An 18,191-nucleotide genomic window follows, 5' to 3' on the forward strand; every position below is an offset into this window, starting at 1 on the left:
AATTCTAAAAGCAAAGGAATTTTTTTAAAAAAAGCAGTTTGATGCAAGTTTAAATGAGATGGATCCTGTATAAAAGTTTTCTTTCTCATGCCTATATTCTGGATTGTGGAGCACATGAAATATAAAAAGCAGCAAACAAGTTGTGGTGAATAAGAGAAAATACATCTAAATGATACAAAAAATTAATTAATTTATATGGACTTGTTAAAGACAGTCATTTCTACTATTGTAAATATCATTATTGTTATGCAGGCGGTAAGCTCCTAGTGGGCAGGAATGATACATCTACAACTTTTTATAGCCATGAAGATCTAATAATCATTTCATATTTGAAGTTGATTCTTTTCATGTAATATGAATAACATTTGCATGATACTGAAAATATAGCTCATTTGAAATGATAAAAATATTTGCATTCAGTTAATTGAGACAAAGATGTCAGGAAAAAACTTTCTGTGGAAGTTTCTTAATAATGAAGCATGGACATTCACAGACTGTATGCCTTATTATTTGGGTAGCAATTAGTGTTGTAGGTTTCCTGAGTATTAGTATTTGGTAGTAAATATTGGTAATGAGGTTTCCTTTGAATATTTGAGTAGCTAACTTATGTAAAGGTTCTGGGGGAAAACTATAATATGTGGGAGGAATAGATAAGGAAGATTGTTGTAAAATATTTAATTCATCATTTAAAGGCTATTGGCTTTCTGCCAATATCACTAAGACTGTATGTTGAACATTTTAAGATGTCTAAGTTTCATTCCATGTTTTATTTCCAAAGTATACTAAAAACAGTGAAAAAGCAACTTCTTTTCAGGCTAGCACACAACTATGATAATTAAATATGATGAAGATGATGTTAGGAAACTTCATAAACTCCTAGAATATATTTGCATCTTAAGTTAGATATGCAAATTAGAGTAATAGTAAAATGGAAGGCAATTTATTCACATTCTCTTTTTAGACAAGGCTGATATTAGTATTCCTCCAATATTCTCTGATATTAGAATTCCTTTTGGGTGAATTCCTTTGGGGTAATAATAAAGGAGATAGATTTCTCTTAAAATATGTCAAAAATAATGAGTCATGACAGAACAAGAAAATGCAAACCTACAATTCTACTTGAAAAGCTGGAAGCTCCCTTTGACAAAGCATTTTTATTCTTCTACATTACTACAGAGGCCACAAATAGAGTAGAAGCTTTTGGGAAGGCAAATATATGTCTTACTAATTAAAGCACACGTCTATGCACTTCTCACATATATAGAAAGTTTATCTTGCAAGACAAGGAAGCTACCGTGCCTCCTCACAATGTCCAGCTGCGGCTATCAATACATGCAAGAAAAGCCATGTGAAATGCACACAGGATCCTGCTTTCAAATGACCCAGGCAGAAAAGGATCATTTTGTAAGCCACAGGTAGGCATTAATGTACAAGGTTATAGTAAGTGTATACTGAAAGATAAAAAATAAGGGTGGGGTTTTGCTTCATATTAACATTAAACATGCTTTTCTTATGAAGAAAAAGATCTTTTTTAATGAAACAAAGTTCTTGGGCTATTTTTTAAAAGAGCCTGCATTCTAATGAATATGCTGTAGTACCATTTAGAATACTATTTAAAAATAGAGAGGTTAGGGAAATGCAACAACACCATTATCTGAAGATTTTAAATCAGAATGCAAACACTGCTAAACTGAGGATCACTTCCTAGCTAAACTTTGCCCCCTCCCTCTATTGCTACATATGATTTAAAATGACTGCATCTATTTCTCTGAGAAAGCAAACACAACTCATGTCATAAGATTCACTTACCTAGTCACTCTGAGGTTAATGGTGGTGCTGGGGGTCACAGACCAATCTGAACTTAAAGGTCAGGTATCTCTTAGGTAAGCCGGTCCTCTTTAGTCACCCAAAGAATGCATTTTCAGGCATGAATTAAAGGCAATCCATCCTCTCTATTTCCCATTTCAAAACACAGCCAAGAAGCAGTCTCCCACCCTTCCAGAGAGAAACACAGCAGACACACATAAGAAATATGCTTTGGACCTGTCTTCAGAATTCAAAGCAAGAAGCAATGCTGGTCCTGTGGAAATCCGGACCCCGGCAGCAGAATCATGTTGAACTTATTTTTAGCATTTTCTTAGATCCTTCTATGAAATTTCCTGGCTGATTACGCCTCCTCCACACATGAGTTCACTTACACAGTGTTTGCTACGGCAGTAGAGGTGACTGGGCTAGGCTCTGAGGCTCACAAACAGAAACAGCATACTGAAGCTTAAAGCCCACTTCACCAGCAGAAGCATCAGCATCGTCCACAGTATGTTGACTGAATCCCTCCTCACACACCAGAAGATTCTAACTGTGGATGTGAAGCAAAGGCGCAACTTTAACTGGGGTTTGGCATCGCTGGGAGCAGTTTGCAGACTGATTCCGAGCTCATCCTGCCGGCAGCCGGGAATTCCTCAGCACCACGGACAGCGCCAACAACTGGCTTCTGAGCCCAGCTTGGTCGAAACCCCCAGCTGCTTCCGCGGACCAGGCTGTAGTGTTGTCTAAGGCAGTCACTTGATAGAGCTGATGCGAGCGAGCATGGTGTGTGTGTGTGTGTTGAGGGGGGGGGGGTTCTGCATGCAAGATACTTATTTGCATTTAGATCACATTAAAAATTAGAAAGATGTAATTTTACCTAATGCATTCTTGCATGGGCTGCAGAGATGAAAGTTCCAGGGACTTGCCTTTAGATTTAAGCCATCTGCAGTCGCTGGTTATTACTAATAGATAAAGCACACTCATTGTCAAAGAATCTGTGAAAATGTATGCTTTCTGACTCTATTTGACCCTCTGGATATAGAAAGATTTTCCTTGTGCTATACATAATTCAACTTTGGGTCTTCTGCGGCTCGGGTTTGATTTAAAAAAAAAAAGCCGCGTTTTCCTGCATGCAGTTTGTTCTCTAACGTTAAAAATCAATGTCTTGTAATTCATCTAGTCTGTCATTAGGCGTCATTGTAAAGCTGTTTCTTCCAACCTCCTAGCAAGGATGCCCTGTCTATAAATTCATAACCAAATAAGAAAGTGAAAGATTCTGGGGGAAAAAAAACACAGACAGATAAATGAACAAAAAGTTATTTTTTATTTGTAAGAGTATGAGCCACATTGTATTCACCCAAAGCTTGTTTTAAAACAGATATTTTATTTATTGGTCATTTTAAGCAGTTACTTGCTGGCTTGTGAGCAGACTATGGGAAGCATTTTCAAGCCTTAGAGGGAATGCCCTTTGCTTCGGGGTATGATATTGCTGATCAGAGCCACAACCGAACGGTGCCGTCAGAACCTCCAGAATACAGATTCTCCCCAAGGTGGGAAAACACCACACTGTGCACTTCACTCTCATGGCCCACCAGTTTGTGAATTTGCCCAGATTTAAGATCCAGCAAATGGATAATCCCGTTGGCACTCGCTTGAGCTAAAACTCGACCTGGAAAAGAGGGAGATAGAGATTTATCTTAAGCAGTCAAAGTATGTAAACAAATACAACATTTTATCTTGTTTTGGTTGTAATTCAAGACACTCATTTTTATATTTGGCACTCATTAAATATGAACTAACTTATATCTATAAAAATAATTTGAGCCATAAAATACATTTAGGATAAAATCCTATATAACTCTACTTGCTTAACATTCCGAGGTCATTATATGCCCCAACTTTCTTCTTATATTTGTAACTGACAGATCATTTTGAGATGAGATTTAGGGACTGAGAGCAACTAAAGAAAACAATGTCGTTTTATAGATGAATTATTTTATATTAAAATAATTTAAAGCAGTAGTTATCTAAATAGACAATAGAACATATGCTTCAAGTAGATATATCTATAAGTATTCTAGAAAATGTAAAATGTATTTACCTGCTTTAAACATAGTTATTATAATTCTGCTAAATCATTGTATAATTCTGTAACCATTGAGATGTTTATGAATTCAACACGTTTTCTTTGGAGTTGGAATGAAAAAATAAGTATTTCTACCTCAAAATTATATGACTATTAACTTAAATTTCTGAAATCTTTCATCAAATCTTAATTTGAAATCTTTCAAATTAAAATATCACAAATTTAGTGTGGGTCATTTTCATAATTTTTGAAACGTTTTTAGTAAGTATCAGAGAATTAAAATAACATAATTTTGATTAATAATTTTATTAATAAATTCCAGTTGGAAACTATCCTGGCATTGGAGGCATGTAGAATTAATAGAATATGCTCACCTGAGCTCAGAACATATACATTGGGTTATCAAATTGGTGTATTATCATCCCAACAACAGTATTTAAAACTTATTAAACTCTTTTAGTATCTGATACCACACTGAGTACTTGCTGTACAATTCTTAGAAGGAACCAATAGTAGAAGAGCAAGCAGTAATTCTACTGTAGAGAGGAAAAGGCTTGGGAAGGCTAAGTCAGTTGTTCACCATGTATGATATTCCAGCACAAACATTCCAAATCTAGAGACTCAGAATGAGCACATCTCCACTGTGTCCATACGACATTGATCAGCCATGCCTTCTGGATGGAGTTTGGGTAGGTGACACATCTTGCAAGGGCATGTGTCCATTGCACAGTAAGGATTCACCATGGAAAGCATGGTGAAGCATGCTATCACATACTCTCCCTGCAAAGTCATACTGCCTATGACATAGAGACGTGCTTTATGAGTAAAGTTAACCATGATAAATATGGTCTATTTGGAAACCTTTATAAAACTCAGCTTCTTTGTCTAGAACGAAGCCTGACACAGCAAACATCCTTAGGATGGATTAGAGTGTCCAAAGAAGCAGATGTGAATATCTATTATAAACCTTCTTCTACTAAGTCTTTGCTGACAGTGGGGTTACTCACCAACTTCACTTCTAGGCTCATTCTATAGGCAACTGCTGTTTTTGGCTTTCCTGAAACTCAAACTAAAGGTTTTATTTCCCTTGCAGTTTTTATACTACAGCCATGGAGGGGTATGCAATTTTAAAGTGTTTAGAGCCATACAGAGCCAAAGCCACAAAGAGAAGGGTACAGCAAGACACCATTGTTTTTGTTGTGGTCAAGTCTGTAAAAGTCAGATTTAAAAATATTCAGAGGGTGTCTTAGGGTTTTATTGCTGTAAACAGACACCATGACCAAAGCAATTCTTAAAAAGAACAGTTAATTGGGGCTGGCTTACAGGTTCAGAGGTTCAACCAATTATCATCAAGGCAGGAACATGGCAGTATTCAGGCAAGCATGGTGCAGGAGGAGCTGAGAGGTCTACATCTTCATCTGTAGGCTGCTAGAAGAATACTTACTTCCAGACAGCTAGGACTAGTATATTAAAACCCACACCAACAGTGACACACCTACTTCTACAGGGACACACCTTCTAATAGTGCCATTCCCAGGGCAAAGCCTACACAAAACCATCACAGAGGAATTTAGGTAATTTCTAAAAGTTTATACAACAACAACAAAAACCCAATAGTTTTATGCAATGACTTAGAAGAGTTACAATAAACATACTAAAACTAGGTAAATATTTAAAAGTTCCCAAGTTATATACCTTTAGATATGGTTATATAGTACATATGTCCTATAAATAAAGTTATAACACTAGAACACATTGCTGCATGTTGTCCTTTTATCTCCATATGTGTCCCATGGCACACACATGCACTGTCACACCAAGTCAACATACCTTTAAAATATGTGTATTATAAAATCAGCGATGGAATAACAATATAGGAATATGATTTTAAATAGTGCCAAAAGAACTTATGTGAAACTCGAGGTAATATTATTCATGTTAAAGTTGCTCTGTTCTCTAAGATATGAAAGGCCTCAAACTCATACATGGAACCGCAGGCAACTAAGGGATGCTGCGAGTGGGAGAAATAGTCTTCCCCAGGGAAGAAGGCACCAATTGTTTATCCAATAACAAATGATCAGAGCTGAAAACATGTACACGTAACACCATTGAGACTGAGCATGCTGTATTTAGGAATATACATATATATTCACATACATTTATGCATACAATAACAATTAATGAAAAGAGAGGCTATGAATTTGAAAGAGAACAAAGGAGGAACAAACATGCCTTCATATCGGAGGGCATGAAGGGAGGAAAAGGAAAGGAGATACTCTGAAATCATAATCTCAAAAACGAAAAAAGGTCAATAAACATGAATGGGTAAAAATAGATCATAATGTTATCCTCATGTCTGCTCTTAATTATATATCAAATTATGAATGTACATATTCCAAAATACATAAAAAGGCCTGAAAAACATGTAGTTTATCAATATTAATTAGAAAATAAATTTATTCAATGTATCTTCTCAGAGTTAGGTGTTTTTACTAGGTTTTTGAGTGAGTTAGTAATGGTTTTCATTATGACATTTTCAAAGATATATCATTTTGCCTCATTTGTATTACTGAACCCCAATTCCCTGTCCCCACTTCCTTGGCCTGCTTGGTCACTTTCCTGTCTCTAAGGACTCATCTTGCTGTCATGTCACATGGCTTCTACGTCACCTTCTCAATATCCCTCAAGATATTCCCTCCCCTCTCCTCCCCTTGTCTACTTCACAACCTACTGAAACACAGACATTAATATATAAGCACATATATAGTAATTTTAAAATAAAGCATGCTATTCTTAAATACCTGTTAAATAAAATGTTTTCATTTATTTGTTACATCTAGGAGACTAGGTGGCCCAAATTTTTCATTAAGTTAAAAAAACATAATTTTAGGGAAGATTAATCGTATAATTAATCGTATAATAGCATATATATGACTATAAGTTATTGTATGTAATATATGTACATATATACATACATATATATTAGGGTTTATCAACAGTGTGAGATTATAAGTAGTTTTCATTTGTGTGTCTCTAAAACCATAATTAACATTTATTTTTATCAGAGAGGATAATTTTATTTTATTTTACTGATGAATGTGCAAATTCCATTTGGTTCTGAACTAAGTTTCTTCCAACCTCTGCTTCCAAATGAAATAATTGATATTTTTACCTTTTTGGATTTCTCACAATTTTGTTTCAAGTGAATATATGGCTTTATTTAAACAATGAAACTTATTTATATTATAGTAACAAGTGATTTTGTTTTTAGAAGAGACAAATAGTTAGAATAATACCCTCTGAAATAAAGTAGTTTCAATTGGATTTGTCACAAAAACCCAAATATGTAAATATAGTCACTTGGGCATTTTTTTTTATTTTATTCTTTTTTTTCCTTTTTTTCCTTTTTTTTTCCTTTTTTTTCCTTTTTTTTTATTCAATATAATTTTTTATTTACATTTCAAATGATTTCCCCTTTTCTAGCCCCCCACTCCCCGAAAGTCCCATAAGCCCCTTTCTCTTCCCCTGTCCTCCCACCCACCCCTTCCCACTTCCCCGTTCTGGTTTTGCCAAATACTGCTTCACTGAGTCTTTCCAGAACAAGGGGCCACGCCTCCTTTCTTCTTGTACCTCATTTGATGTGTGGGTTATTTTTTGGGTATTCCAGTTTTCTAGGTTAATATCCACTTACTAGTGAGTGCATACCAAGAACACATCAAAACGATCATCCACCATGATCAAGTAGGCTTTATCCCGGGAATGCAGGGTTGGTTAAATATACAGAAATCCAACAATGCAATCCACTACATAAACAAACTCAAAGAAAAAAACCACATGGTCATTTTATTGGATGCTGAAAAAGCATTTGACAAAATTCAGCATCCTTTTATGCTTAAAGTCTTGGAGAGAACAGGAATTCAAGGCCCATACCTAAACATAGTAAAAGCAATATACAGCAAACCGGTAGCCAGCATCAAACTAAATGGAGAGAAACTTGAAGCAATCCCACTGAAATCAGGGACCAGACAAGGCTGCCCCCTTTCTCCTTATCTTTTCAATATTGTACTTGAGGTACTAGCTCAGGCAATTCGACAACATAAGGAGGTCAAAGGGATACAAATCGGAAAGGAAGAAGTCAAACTATCATTATTTGGAGACGACCTAAGTGACCCCAAAAACTCCACTAGAGAGTTCCTACAGCTGATAAACAACTTCAGCAAAGTGGCAGGTTATAAAATCAACTCAAGCAAATCAGTGGCCTTCCTATACTCAAAGGATAAGCAGACTGAGAAAGAAATTAGGGAAATGACCCCCTTCACAATAGCCACAAACAGTATAAAGTATCTTGGGGTGACTCTTACCAAACATGGGCATTTTTTTTAAAACAAATTCTCTTCTAAAAAAAAATGAGAGAAAAGAAGAAACATATAAAATGGAGTGGGATAATTTTGAGTGTAAAATCATGTAGTATAAACTACTATTTAACTCTTCAACCCATACTAAGATAATATGCAAATAAAATATTGGCACTTTCTAAAAACTATGTACAAATACTTTGTGAAACTTTATATGTTGGTGAATGATTTTATTAAGATTCAACTCTTCTGAAAAGAATATTGGCACTCCTTCAAACTAAAGAATTTTAATGAGCTTTGATACCTATTTGTGTGGAAATTCAATTTGGTTTAGAGAGCCTACCTCTAAGGATATCAGGAGTTAAAACATGTTTTTGTTGTTGTTTTCTTTTTTTGAGACAGGGTTTCTCTGTGTAATCTTGATCATCCTAGAACTTGCTCTGTAGACCAGGCTGTCCTCAAACTCACAGAGAGTGAGAGATCCTCCTCCTCCTCCTTCTTCTTCTTCTTCTTCTTCTTCTTCTTCTTCTTCTTCTTCTTCTTCTTCTTCTTCTTCTTCTTCTTCTTCTTCTTCTTTATCCACCTTCTTCTGCTTCCTGAGTTCTAGGATTAAAAGTATGAAACACCACTTCCAGGCAAGCTTTTTGATTCTTAACTCCATTCCTCACCCAGACAAATCTTCCCCAATGTCAATAGCTCTCCATTCTGTCTATTACCCCAATATTTTAAACAGTCATAGAACTCGATATACTTAGTGCTTACGACATGCTTCCCTGAAGTTATAGCTTGCTCTGAGAGTACAAATATATTTTTGTATATTTTTATAAAAAGCATATGGTTCTATTTCTTTTGCATTTATGCCTGTGTAAAATAAGGACCAGAAAGAGTGGAGTCCTTCACCTTATATTCCATGTTCTTCACTCAACCCTAGGATGCAGAAAGCCTTTCTTCAGGACAAATGAGTGAAACTCTGGGAAACTCAAGCTAAAAGTGACACACACATTTACACACAAATGCATTCATGTGCATAGCAAACACAGATGCACATATACCTTTACAGGTATTAGGGTTTCTCTCACAAATTAAGGCTCAGATTAACTGTGATACTTATTTTGGAATTTTTCTCTGAATGCAACAAAATCCCTAAGTACATAAGCTCTTATATTTACTGTTTATGTCAACTTCAATTGTTTCATCCAGTGTTGACTTTACAACATTGTAAATCTTTGAAACTAAAACCTCCATGTTTTTAACAGAAATCCCCCAAGACATACATCTGTTAGTGTTCAGTTCCTAGGTTGGTGCTTTTTACTGTTTCTATTTTGACAACTGAGGATGTCAAGTATCTTGGTATGCTTTTAAATATTTTGTTGTTGATTTAAACCCACATTGCATAGTCAAGTGTAGTCTTACCACCTTTGAACTCTTTATTTTATTAATGCACCTAATGGAATATTTTCCTTAGCTATCTGCATGGTCCCTGGCTATATCTTCCTGACAAAAGCCAAGCCATCCACTAAAGCCCAGTTAGAATTATTTTCTTCAATCAGTTGGTACAGGATATACTTAAAGTTCCTTTTCCTGGGTATATATGAATCATTTTAAACATACATTTTACATGGTAACAAGATCCTCAAAGATGTGGTCAGCAATGTATGTGTTCTAAATGCTTGGCCACGCCAAATACCTGTGCACTTAACACTTAACAAGGAGAGCATTGGAATCAATACTCACAGTGGGTAATAATTAAAGCTGTCACAACTACCAGTGTTAAGACTTATTGTTTCCAAGCATTGTCCTAAGTCACTTTAGCAAGACAGCAATCTTTTGGGGTAGAAGTATACCTGTGCTATGCATTTGAAATTCAACTAGCCAGAACTGGAATGCATTATGTTTGTAAAATGTTCACCTGATTTCAAAGGTTTCCCATTAACAAATAATCTCATGTACTTCATTGATAGCTTTATGTTGATCACAGGTAATCTCACTTCAAATATATGATATTTAATAAAATAAACTTTGATTTATATTTGAAATATGTCCAATATATTAAAACAATTATTACTTTCACCTTTTGGAAAATATGACTAGAATTCCCTTTACAAGTATTGGACAGTACTGGAATATACTATGCTTTGTGGAGAACAAAAATGAGGTTTAGAAAGATTAAAGCAACTTCACCAAGGCCACACATTATATGACCAGTAGAATCCGGATTTGGGATCCTGATGACTCCTGGGCTCATGTGCTTATCCTCTGCGTCATGCTTTAATACCTCGGGATGAATTTTCATTGATTCATCTCAATGTCATCTCCCGCTGTGATTAAGCTTCCCTTACTAAATTTCAACATGACTCAGAGTAAACACCCTTGTGCATAGACTCCAGTTTCCAGCTGGACCTATGTGCTTTCCTAGGAAATACTTTAAAATGAGTTTTGACTGGACTATAAAAAACATTTAAAGATACTCATTTTGCATTACTTTAATGGCATGTATGAGCTCCAAGGATCTGATTGTACACTCTCTTGCTAGCAATAAGCATGAGACTTAGGAGAGCTGTCTTTATTCTTTGATATCTTGAAGAGCATCCAACATTTCCAAGATCAATAGTCCATTGGTCATCAGAAAAGCCATTTCCACAAATTTGGGTAAATATTCAATATTCACACGCTATATAGGAATTATCTTTTTTTTTTTTTTTGCTCAGTGAAAAACAGAATATATTCACATTCTTGTGTCTCTATCTGCAGCAAGCGCCCTTCAGCTTTTTCCCAAATAGTGTGTGAAGTGCACAGTTATTTTAATACAGTAAAGATATGTTATCTACTTCTTGTGTGCCTACTGTTCCCAAGAAGGGCAGCCATTTATGTTTTGCTTTGTTTTATTGAATGATTTTAACCTGGTTTGCTTTAATATGAAATGTATCTTCAGTACTAAAGTAAAATTAATTGGCTAGATTGAGAAAGTCAACCAGACTTCAATTGTCAATATGACAATTCATGTTTCATGGATTCAAAGCAAAAGCCACCAACATGAAGACAAAGTTTTAATCAAGCCATTTTTAAGAATGTGCTTGTTTTATAATGTTTCCTGTGGAAATGTACCCATGTTGTTTTGTAATGGAACACCAAGAAAAGAAAAAGAGCTGGTATGGTTATGAGATTCTCTAGATAATGGTGACAGAGATCTTCGATTTTTTTTTTCTTTTTGATTGTTGTTGTTCGAAGAATAACTCACAATAGTAGGTAATGTGCTCAGTGAGGGACTGAGCTACACTGGATAACTCTTTAATTGATCAATAATATTTCCTCTTGTGAGTTACCAGTTATCAGAACTGTTAGGGCAACTGTTACATGGATCCTTTATAATGCAGCTCAATAAATTCTTTATCTATTGAAACATCAAATACTTTTGTTCAGAAAATTAATTTTGAAGACATGGTCTTTACTACTTGGCATCTACAGATTTACATCCATTATTAGCAGAGAAGTTATACAGATGCTAAACATTTTGAAATGTTATAATAATTTGTTATAGAAAATACAGCTTGATAGCAAGATTGTGGGTTAAATTTGGGTAAATATATGCACCTTTCTATTGTTTCTTTACTAGTAAGTGTCATCCTAGACTAGATGCTGGAAGTTGGAGGAACAGAAATCTTCTATAAGAAACAGCAGCTGAGTAAAAACTTTTAAGCTTATTGTGCATAATGAAAATGTGAATGAAATCTATCATTCCATTTCTCATTAGGATAAGTGCAATAATTTCTCATGATTATTCATGCTTTGGTTGAATTTTGAATAATATGTTCCCCTAAAGGACACAAAACACTCATTTTCTATTTCTTTCAAATTAATCTCATACACAGATCACAGGAAATTTATTTATCATAAGTACAAGAATGGAGACTAAAACAATTGTGTGCCCACTATGAAATAACATATCAGAGAGAGGACGGCAGGCTTTGATCAATAAGGAAATGATTTTTATACACATCAGAACCAATTTGAAGCAATTCTCTCGATCAATACAGATAGGCAGAAATGCTTCTCAGCATTTATTACCTGTGGAGAGTGTTATTGATTAATTATATTGATTTTTTGAATGCATGTGGAGAAGCATCTGTTGTTTCTTTAAAAGATGCCTCAAAATGAGAAGTATCAAGAAACTACTTAAGTTTTGGGGATTTGCATTAATGGCTCAACCTAGGTCATTACTCAGAATTTCAAAACCACCATTGAAGGAGATAGGAAATGCAATTTAGATTATTTCTCATCCAATTGTTGATCAATATAATACTTCTTTACAATATTAAGAATTAACTACTCTCAGTAATAGGAATAATTTATAAACTTTTACAGTACTTTTGAACTATACATATTCTTGCTAAAGTGATCTAACTTTTGTTTTTGTGGAAAACACTGCTTGAATGGAGCCCATGTGGTGTTGTAATATTACAATATGTAAAAAAGGTAAACAATGGATTTAAAATTTCTCTTGGTAGCTTATGTCATTAAAATGATAGTCATTTAGGACAGGTTAAATCGCACTGTCCTGTGGTGCTTGAGACCAAAAAATGATGTTTATATTTATGTTAGAGCACATAATGTATTTAAATGTAACCAGATGGAGTATTGAAGACAAAACACACTGTCACTTCTCTTTGTGGAAAGATACTTATTAAGTAGGCAAATGTTAGTCTCTTTTGTAGGATTTATACATTTTTCACAAGAAGTAATTATATAGATAAACTAATTTTTGTCTTCCATGCAAAACCTATGTCCATCTTAGGTAGACAGTTCACTGACACTCCCAAAATTTGTAAAATGCAGCAGGTGAATTAATAAAATTTTTATCTTTTCTACAGTGTGTTGTTTTCAAAATATGTTCCTTCTGTTAGTAGAAGGCGAATGAAGAAATTTGTGAACAGGTGCTTTCTTCCATGAACTGTTTTTTGTTTTTTTTTTTTTTTGAACATTGCTGAACTCCCTTGTGAGATGCACCTAAAGTCCTAAAAATGTTTAACTAATTATTGAATCCATTTAGACTATCAACAGCCACCTGCTCTCATTAAGAAATCCTTGTAGAACCGTTTCCTAACATGGTCTTCACCTATGCAGCTGATCAGTGTTGGGATAATATTTATTTAGGGACCCAATGCACCTGGAGTCTTGCAAACACTCGAGAAAGGTATTTGCTGATGTCAGAGGGATCCTGAGTTTTTGGTTCATTTTTGAGAGTCAGAAAAGCTGGGCAGAACACAGCTCTGAGCTGCTCAGAGACTCTTATGGGTTCTTTCTCCATTTTTCTTGAATAGGGAGAGAGTCCAAAGGCTTCTATTGATATGAGCCTTTTAATTAAAAGTTTAATTAATTTTATTGTATGAAGTAATAAAATCACTTTTAATAGTCTCAGTTTTTTATTATTTAGACTCTAACAATTAATACATCTTAAGACTCTAAAGCCAAAGTTCTAATGTTTTGAGAATTTTCAAACTGGTTTCAGAACTAACTTTATCATAGATGAATCCCCCATTATGAATATGGAAGTTTGACTGTGGATAAAAAGACACTGCTGACTTCTGTTACTGAGTGTTGAGGTAGTGAATTGTTAGTAATCACATCCTTATTTTTAAATTTATCCTTTTCCAATGAGGGCAAAAATAGAAAGAGGTGAAAGGAATTACATGAACACAAATATCACCATATTAATAATAGAGTAAAAAGAAAAAAAATGTGATAAAATACAGCTAACCTGGGTGGCAAGTGACAGATAAAAATCCCAAATGTAACACTTCTACATAAATTAAGAGTGGCCAGATAATTTAGTTTACATAGAGTATAATTTGTAGTTTTAAAAGAACATTTCAATTTAAGGCTGAAAGTTGAACCTTTTGAAAGGTCAGACTTGAATTCCAAATCTTTCACATTCCTACCAAGGAAAGACCTTGTTACTTAATGGGTATTTATCATAACGGCTTGAAGTGGTTAGTTTAAAAAAGAAGTCACTAGTTTTAATTTATTATTTATGTTTCCCTTAAATCTTTTTCTTTTTTCTTAATAGAATTATATATCTATTTTATGTATATGAGTGTTCTGTCTTCATGAACAGGAGAGGGAATCATATTCTGGTACACATGGTTGTAGAGCTACCCTGTGGTTGTTGGGAATTGAACTCAAGACAAATAGAAGAGCAGCATTGCTGAACCATCTCTCCAGCCCCATTTCATGACATTTTTGAGAGTCTGTGGGGAGGCTTCATTTTATTTTCTTTTTGACGCAGGTAGAATCACACGGGAAGGGAGTCTCATTTTTCTAGATCCACTTTACTTGGGGTGGGGGGGCTTCCTTGACCATGTTCATTGGTGTGCAAAGACCCCACCTAAGTGTGTGTGTGGTACTATTTCTTAGGTTTGACTTCTGAATTGTATGCATGAGTTGAGAAGTAGACAAGGGTGGTTCTCTCTCTCTCTCTCTCTCTCTCTCTCTCTCTCTCTCTCTTTCTCTCTCTCTCCCCCTCTCCCTTTCCCTCCCCAATCCTTGATTATGGATACCATGTTGGCTGCTTTAAGAAGTTCAAGTTTCTGCTATGGGGCAGAACTTCCCTGCTCTGACAAACTGTGACCTAGAATCATGAGGAAAAGAAAGCCTTTGTCCCAGTTTGCTTTACGTCAGGGCATTTCATCACAGAGGCAAACAGCAAATGAGGACACTTTCGTATTATGTGATATCCCACAATCACACCTGATCAAAGGCACCATTTTTATTTCACAAACAAGGGTACTGAGTCACATAGGGATGTGATGCCATTTCTTTAAGATAATAGAACTGGTGTTTAGTATTTCCTATAGACTGAAGGGAACTGAAGGTAGTTATGACAGAAAGTTGAACTAATTTGCTTGCTACATTATGTAAAAGAGAAATGTCTCTCTACTCCCAGTTCTTTGGAAAGTTTCCATCTCTTTGGAAATGTGAAGGAAACTCCTGGCCTTGTAGGGTAATGGTCTGGCTGTGCACCTGATACAAACTTTAAAGAAACTCATGGCTGCTTTGTTTTCATTCAGTTTTCCCCACTACATGCCCTCATTCTTAGTTCCTTGATGTGTCATACTTCTTCGTGGGTCAAAGGGCTTCACTAAAAGCCAACAGACAGTTTTTCAATGAAGACACAGGCAAAGACTTGGAGTTAAGTAATGAAGTAGACAGGATTTAGGATTGAACATGAGGCAGAACATCCACAGAGCTAACATTGTAGCTTGTAGAGAAAGGAGTCTGACTTGTTTGAATGGAGGAAGTATTAGGACTTTTTCAGATGCAAGTGAAAGAAAATCTTTGCAAACATAGCAAAGAAGAAAATGGTTTAAACTGTGTTCATTGAGCATCAGTCGCTAGAATGTCACCAAGCAAGCCCAGCATCTTTGTCTTAGTTCTGCTATCTAGGTCGAGCTATCTTTTACTCAGACTTTCTCTATGTATTGGTCCTAACAGGACAGGCCCATAACTGCTGAAATACAAAGGCCATGAACTAGTCCCTCTGTTTCTAATCAGTTTTATATTGGTAAAAATCCCTAATATTTTTTACTTTAGTCTTAATGTTTTTCTTTTTTTTTTCTTATTGGATATTTTCTTTATTTACATTTCAAATGTTATTCCATTTCCCAGTTTACCCCCTCCCGGAAACCCCCTATCCCATCCTGCCTCCCCCTGCTTCTATGAGGGTGTTCCTCCACCCACCCCACTCCCACTCCCCCACCCTCATTTCTCCTATTCTGGGGCATCTACTGAGCCTTCATAGGATCAAGGATCTCTCCTATCCCCTTGATGCCTGACAAGGCAATCCTCTGCTACATATATAGCTGGACCCATGTGGGAGCTCTGGCAGGCAGGGCAGGGAGGGTCTGGTTGGTTGATAATGTTGTCCTTCCTATGAGTTTGCAAGTCTCTTCAGCTGTTTCAGCTGTCTTTCCCCTAACTCCTCCATTATGTTTGACTTTAGACTATGCTGACAGGTAGAGGGATGCGGTTGAGTGTCTACCACAGAATCTGAGAACATGCAATAACTGTAATGATATGTACCTAGTGGCCCATATCAGACTGCAGATTTAGAATGAACCAACAAGTGAATCAAATTAACTTTAGATAATTATTCAAGATGGACAACCCAAAGTCAATTATTATTATTATTTTACCTGAAAAGAGAAACAGCCTTGTTGAGGCCACTAAAATAATGATTTGCCTTCTGTGATCTTTCCTTTAGTGATCCGTCTCTCCCACCCTCACCCCAGCCTCTTCTCTCCTAAATGAGTGCTGTATAAACACACTGCATCTAGGTCAGTCAAGAAATCAGTATAAGTGTTTCTCTGAATGGACCATGTTCAGGGTGTCTTGATGTACTGTGGGGTGACAGAATACACAAGGAGGTGGCTCAAACAGCAGAGGAGCAAGAAAGCACTTGAACATCATCTGACCATCTATGTAAGCTTCAATAAAAAACACATTCCACAGACTCTGTGCAATGCATCCCTTTCTGCATTAGCTACATATGAATGCTTATTAACACAAGTGGGCACTTATATAGACCAGGCCCTGAGAAACAGGATTCTAGCAAGTTATATAGACTTTCCTTTTTTATTAAATCCAGTGAAAAAAGTCATTATCTCTGAAATTAGAAGCATCCAGCATAGTTATAGCTATGAAACACTATCCTAATAACCCTTGCATTTCTAGGCAAAAACTCAAGTAATCTGTCTTTAAAGGCTATTCTATCATGGTTGGCATAGTTTCCATTTAAGTGTTAGGAATCTGGGCACCTTCAGAAGATCTTAATGTGGTTTTCTAGACTGTAAAGCAAAAAATAATAGTTGCAAATACTTCTAAAGTAGGCCATTCAAAATATATGCAACTGCATTGCCTTGATTTTGTGAGGTTGTTATCCTGAAAAAGAACTATATTACTTTGCTAAAACTGATATTAGACCTTAACAATATATTATTTGGAATTTTTTCAGAAACTTAGAATAAAATATGAAAATGGGAGAGGGGGAAATCTGGAAGCGATGAGGGACCAGATTCATGGGTCCTGCATCTGAGTGATGAGCAGGTAAGCATATTACACTCATTTTTACATATTTATATGTGATTATATAAAAAAGCATTAACATGGCCAGCCTAGTGGCACACATCAGTTCTTGGGAGGGAGCAACAGATGAATCTCTGTGAGTTCAAGGCCAGCCTGCTCTACATAGTAAGTTGTAGGCTGGCTAGGGCTGCATTGTGAGAACTTCTCAAAAATTTTTCAAAATATTAATCTATAACAATATCAACATTATTTCTGTCCTATGGTCATTTTTATATGTAGAACTTAAATGTTTTGTCATGATCAGAGGTATGTGGAGTACTCTGGAATTAGGCATGTCCATAGTCCATGTTAGTAATTCTGCTAACACATAGAGATAAATGTTGCTATCTGAAGATATTAAATGTGCAAGAATGTTGAAAAGAAAGCAATCCTGAAGTCTTCATTAAAATTAAGAACTTCTGCTCTGCAAAAGATGCCATTAGGATAGTGGAGAGACAAGCCCTGGGGTTAAGGGAGAATGTTTGTAAAAGGCATATGTGATGGAAGAGAGTCTTCTAGAAATCACAAAGAACTGTAAAGTTGGGTAAGAGAATTGACCTGATTGAAATGGACCGGGTATGTTAGCAGGCACCTCATAAAACACAGCGTATCCATGGCAAGAACATGTATGAGATGATGTTGTGTGTTACATGTCATAGATGAAATACAAAAATCAGATAACTGTGTGGTGTTCATGCAAGCCTATACCCAAAGGTAGGTTGGGACAATAGCAAGGAGCATGAACGGGTTCAGGGTCCCAGTCAACCCTGGAAGGAAGGCAAAATGGTGCATTTTCTCTGGTTGGTATTTTTGGTAGTTTCTTGTGT

General features: G+C 35.7%; 1 protein-coding gene across 1 annotated transcript in view; it reads right to left on the reverse strand.

The window, feature by feature from the left end:
- Positions 1-3,299: 3,299 nt before the first annotated feature.
- Positions 3,300-18,191, reverse strand: part of Spag16 (sperm associated antigen 16) — a 979,959-nt gene continuing 965,067 nt past the window's right edge. The window contains exon 17 of the mRNA XM_052193590.1: positions 3,300-3,475. Coding sequence (XP_052049550.1) covers positions 3,300-3,475 — 176 coding nt within the window. The remainder of the gene's footprint in view (positions 3,476-18,191) is intronic.

The sequence above is a fragment of the Apodemus sylvaticus genome, chromosome 9, assembly GCF_947179515.1.
Source record: "Apodemus sylvaticus chromosome 9, mApoSyl1.1, whole genome shotgun sequence".
Lineage (NCBI taxonomy): Eukaryota > Metazoa > Chordata > Mammalia > Rodentia > Muridae > Apodemus > Apodemus sylvaticus.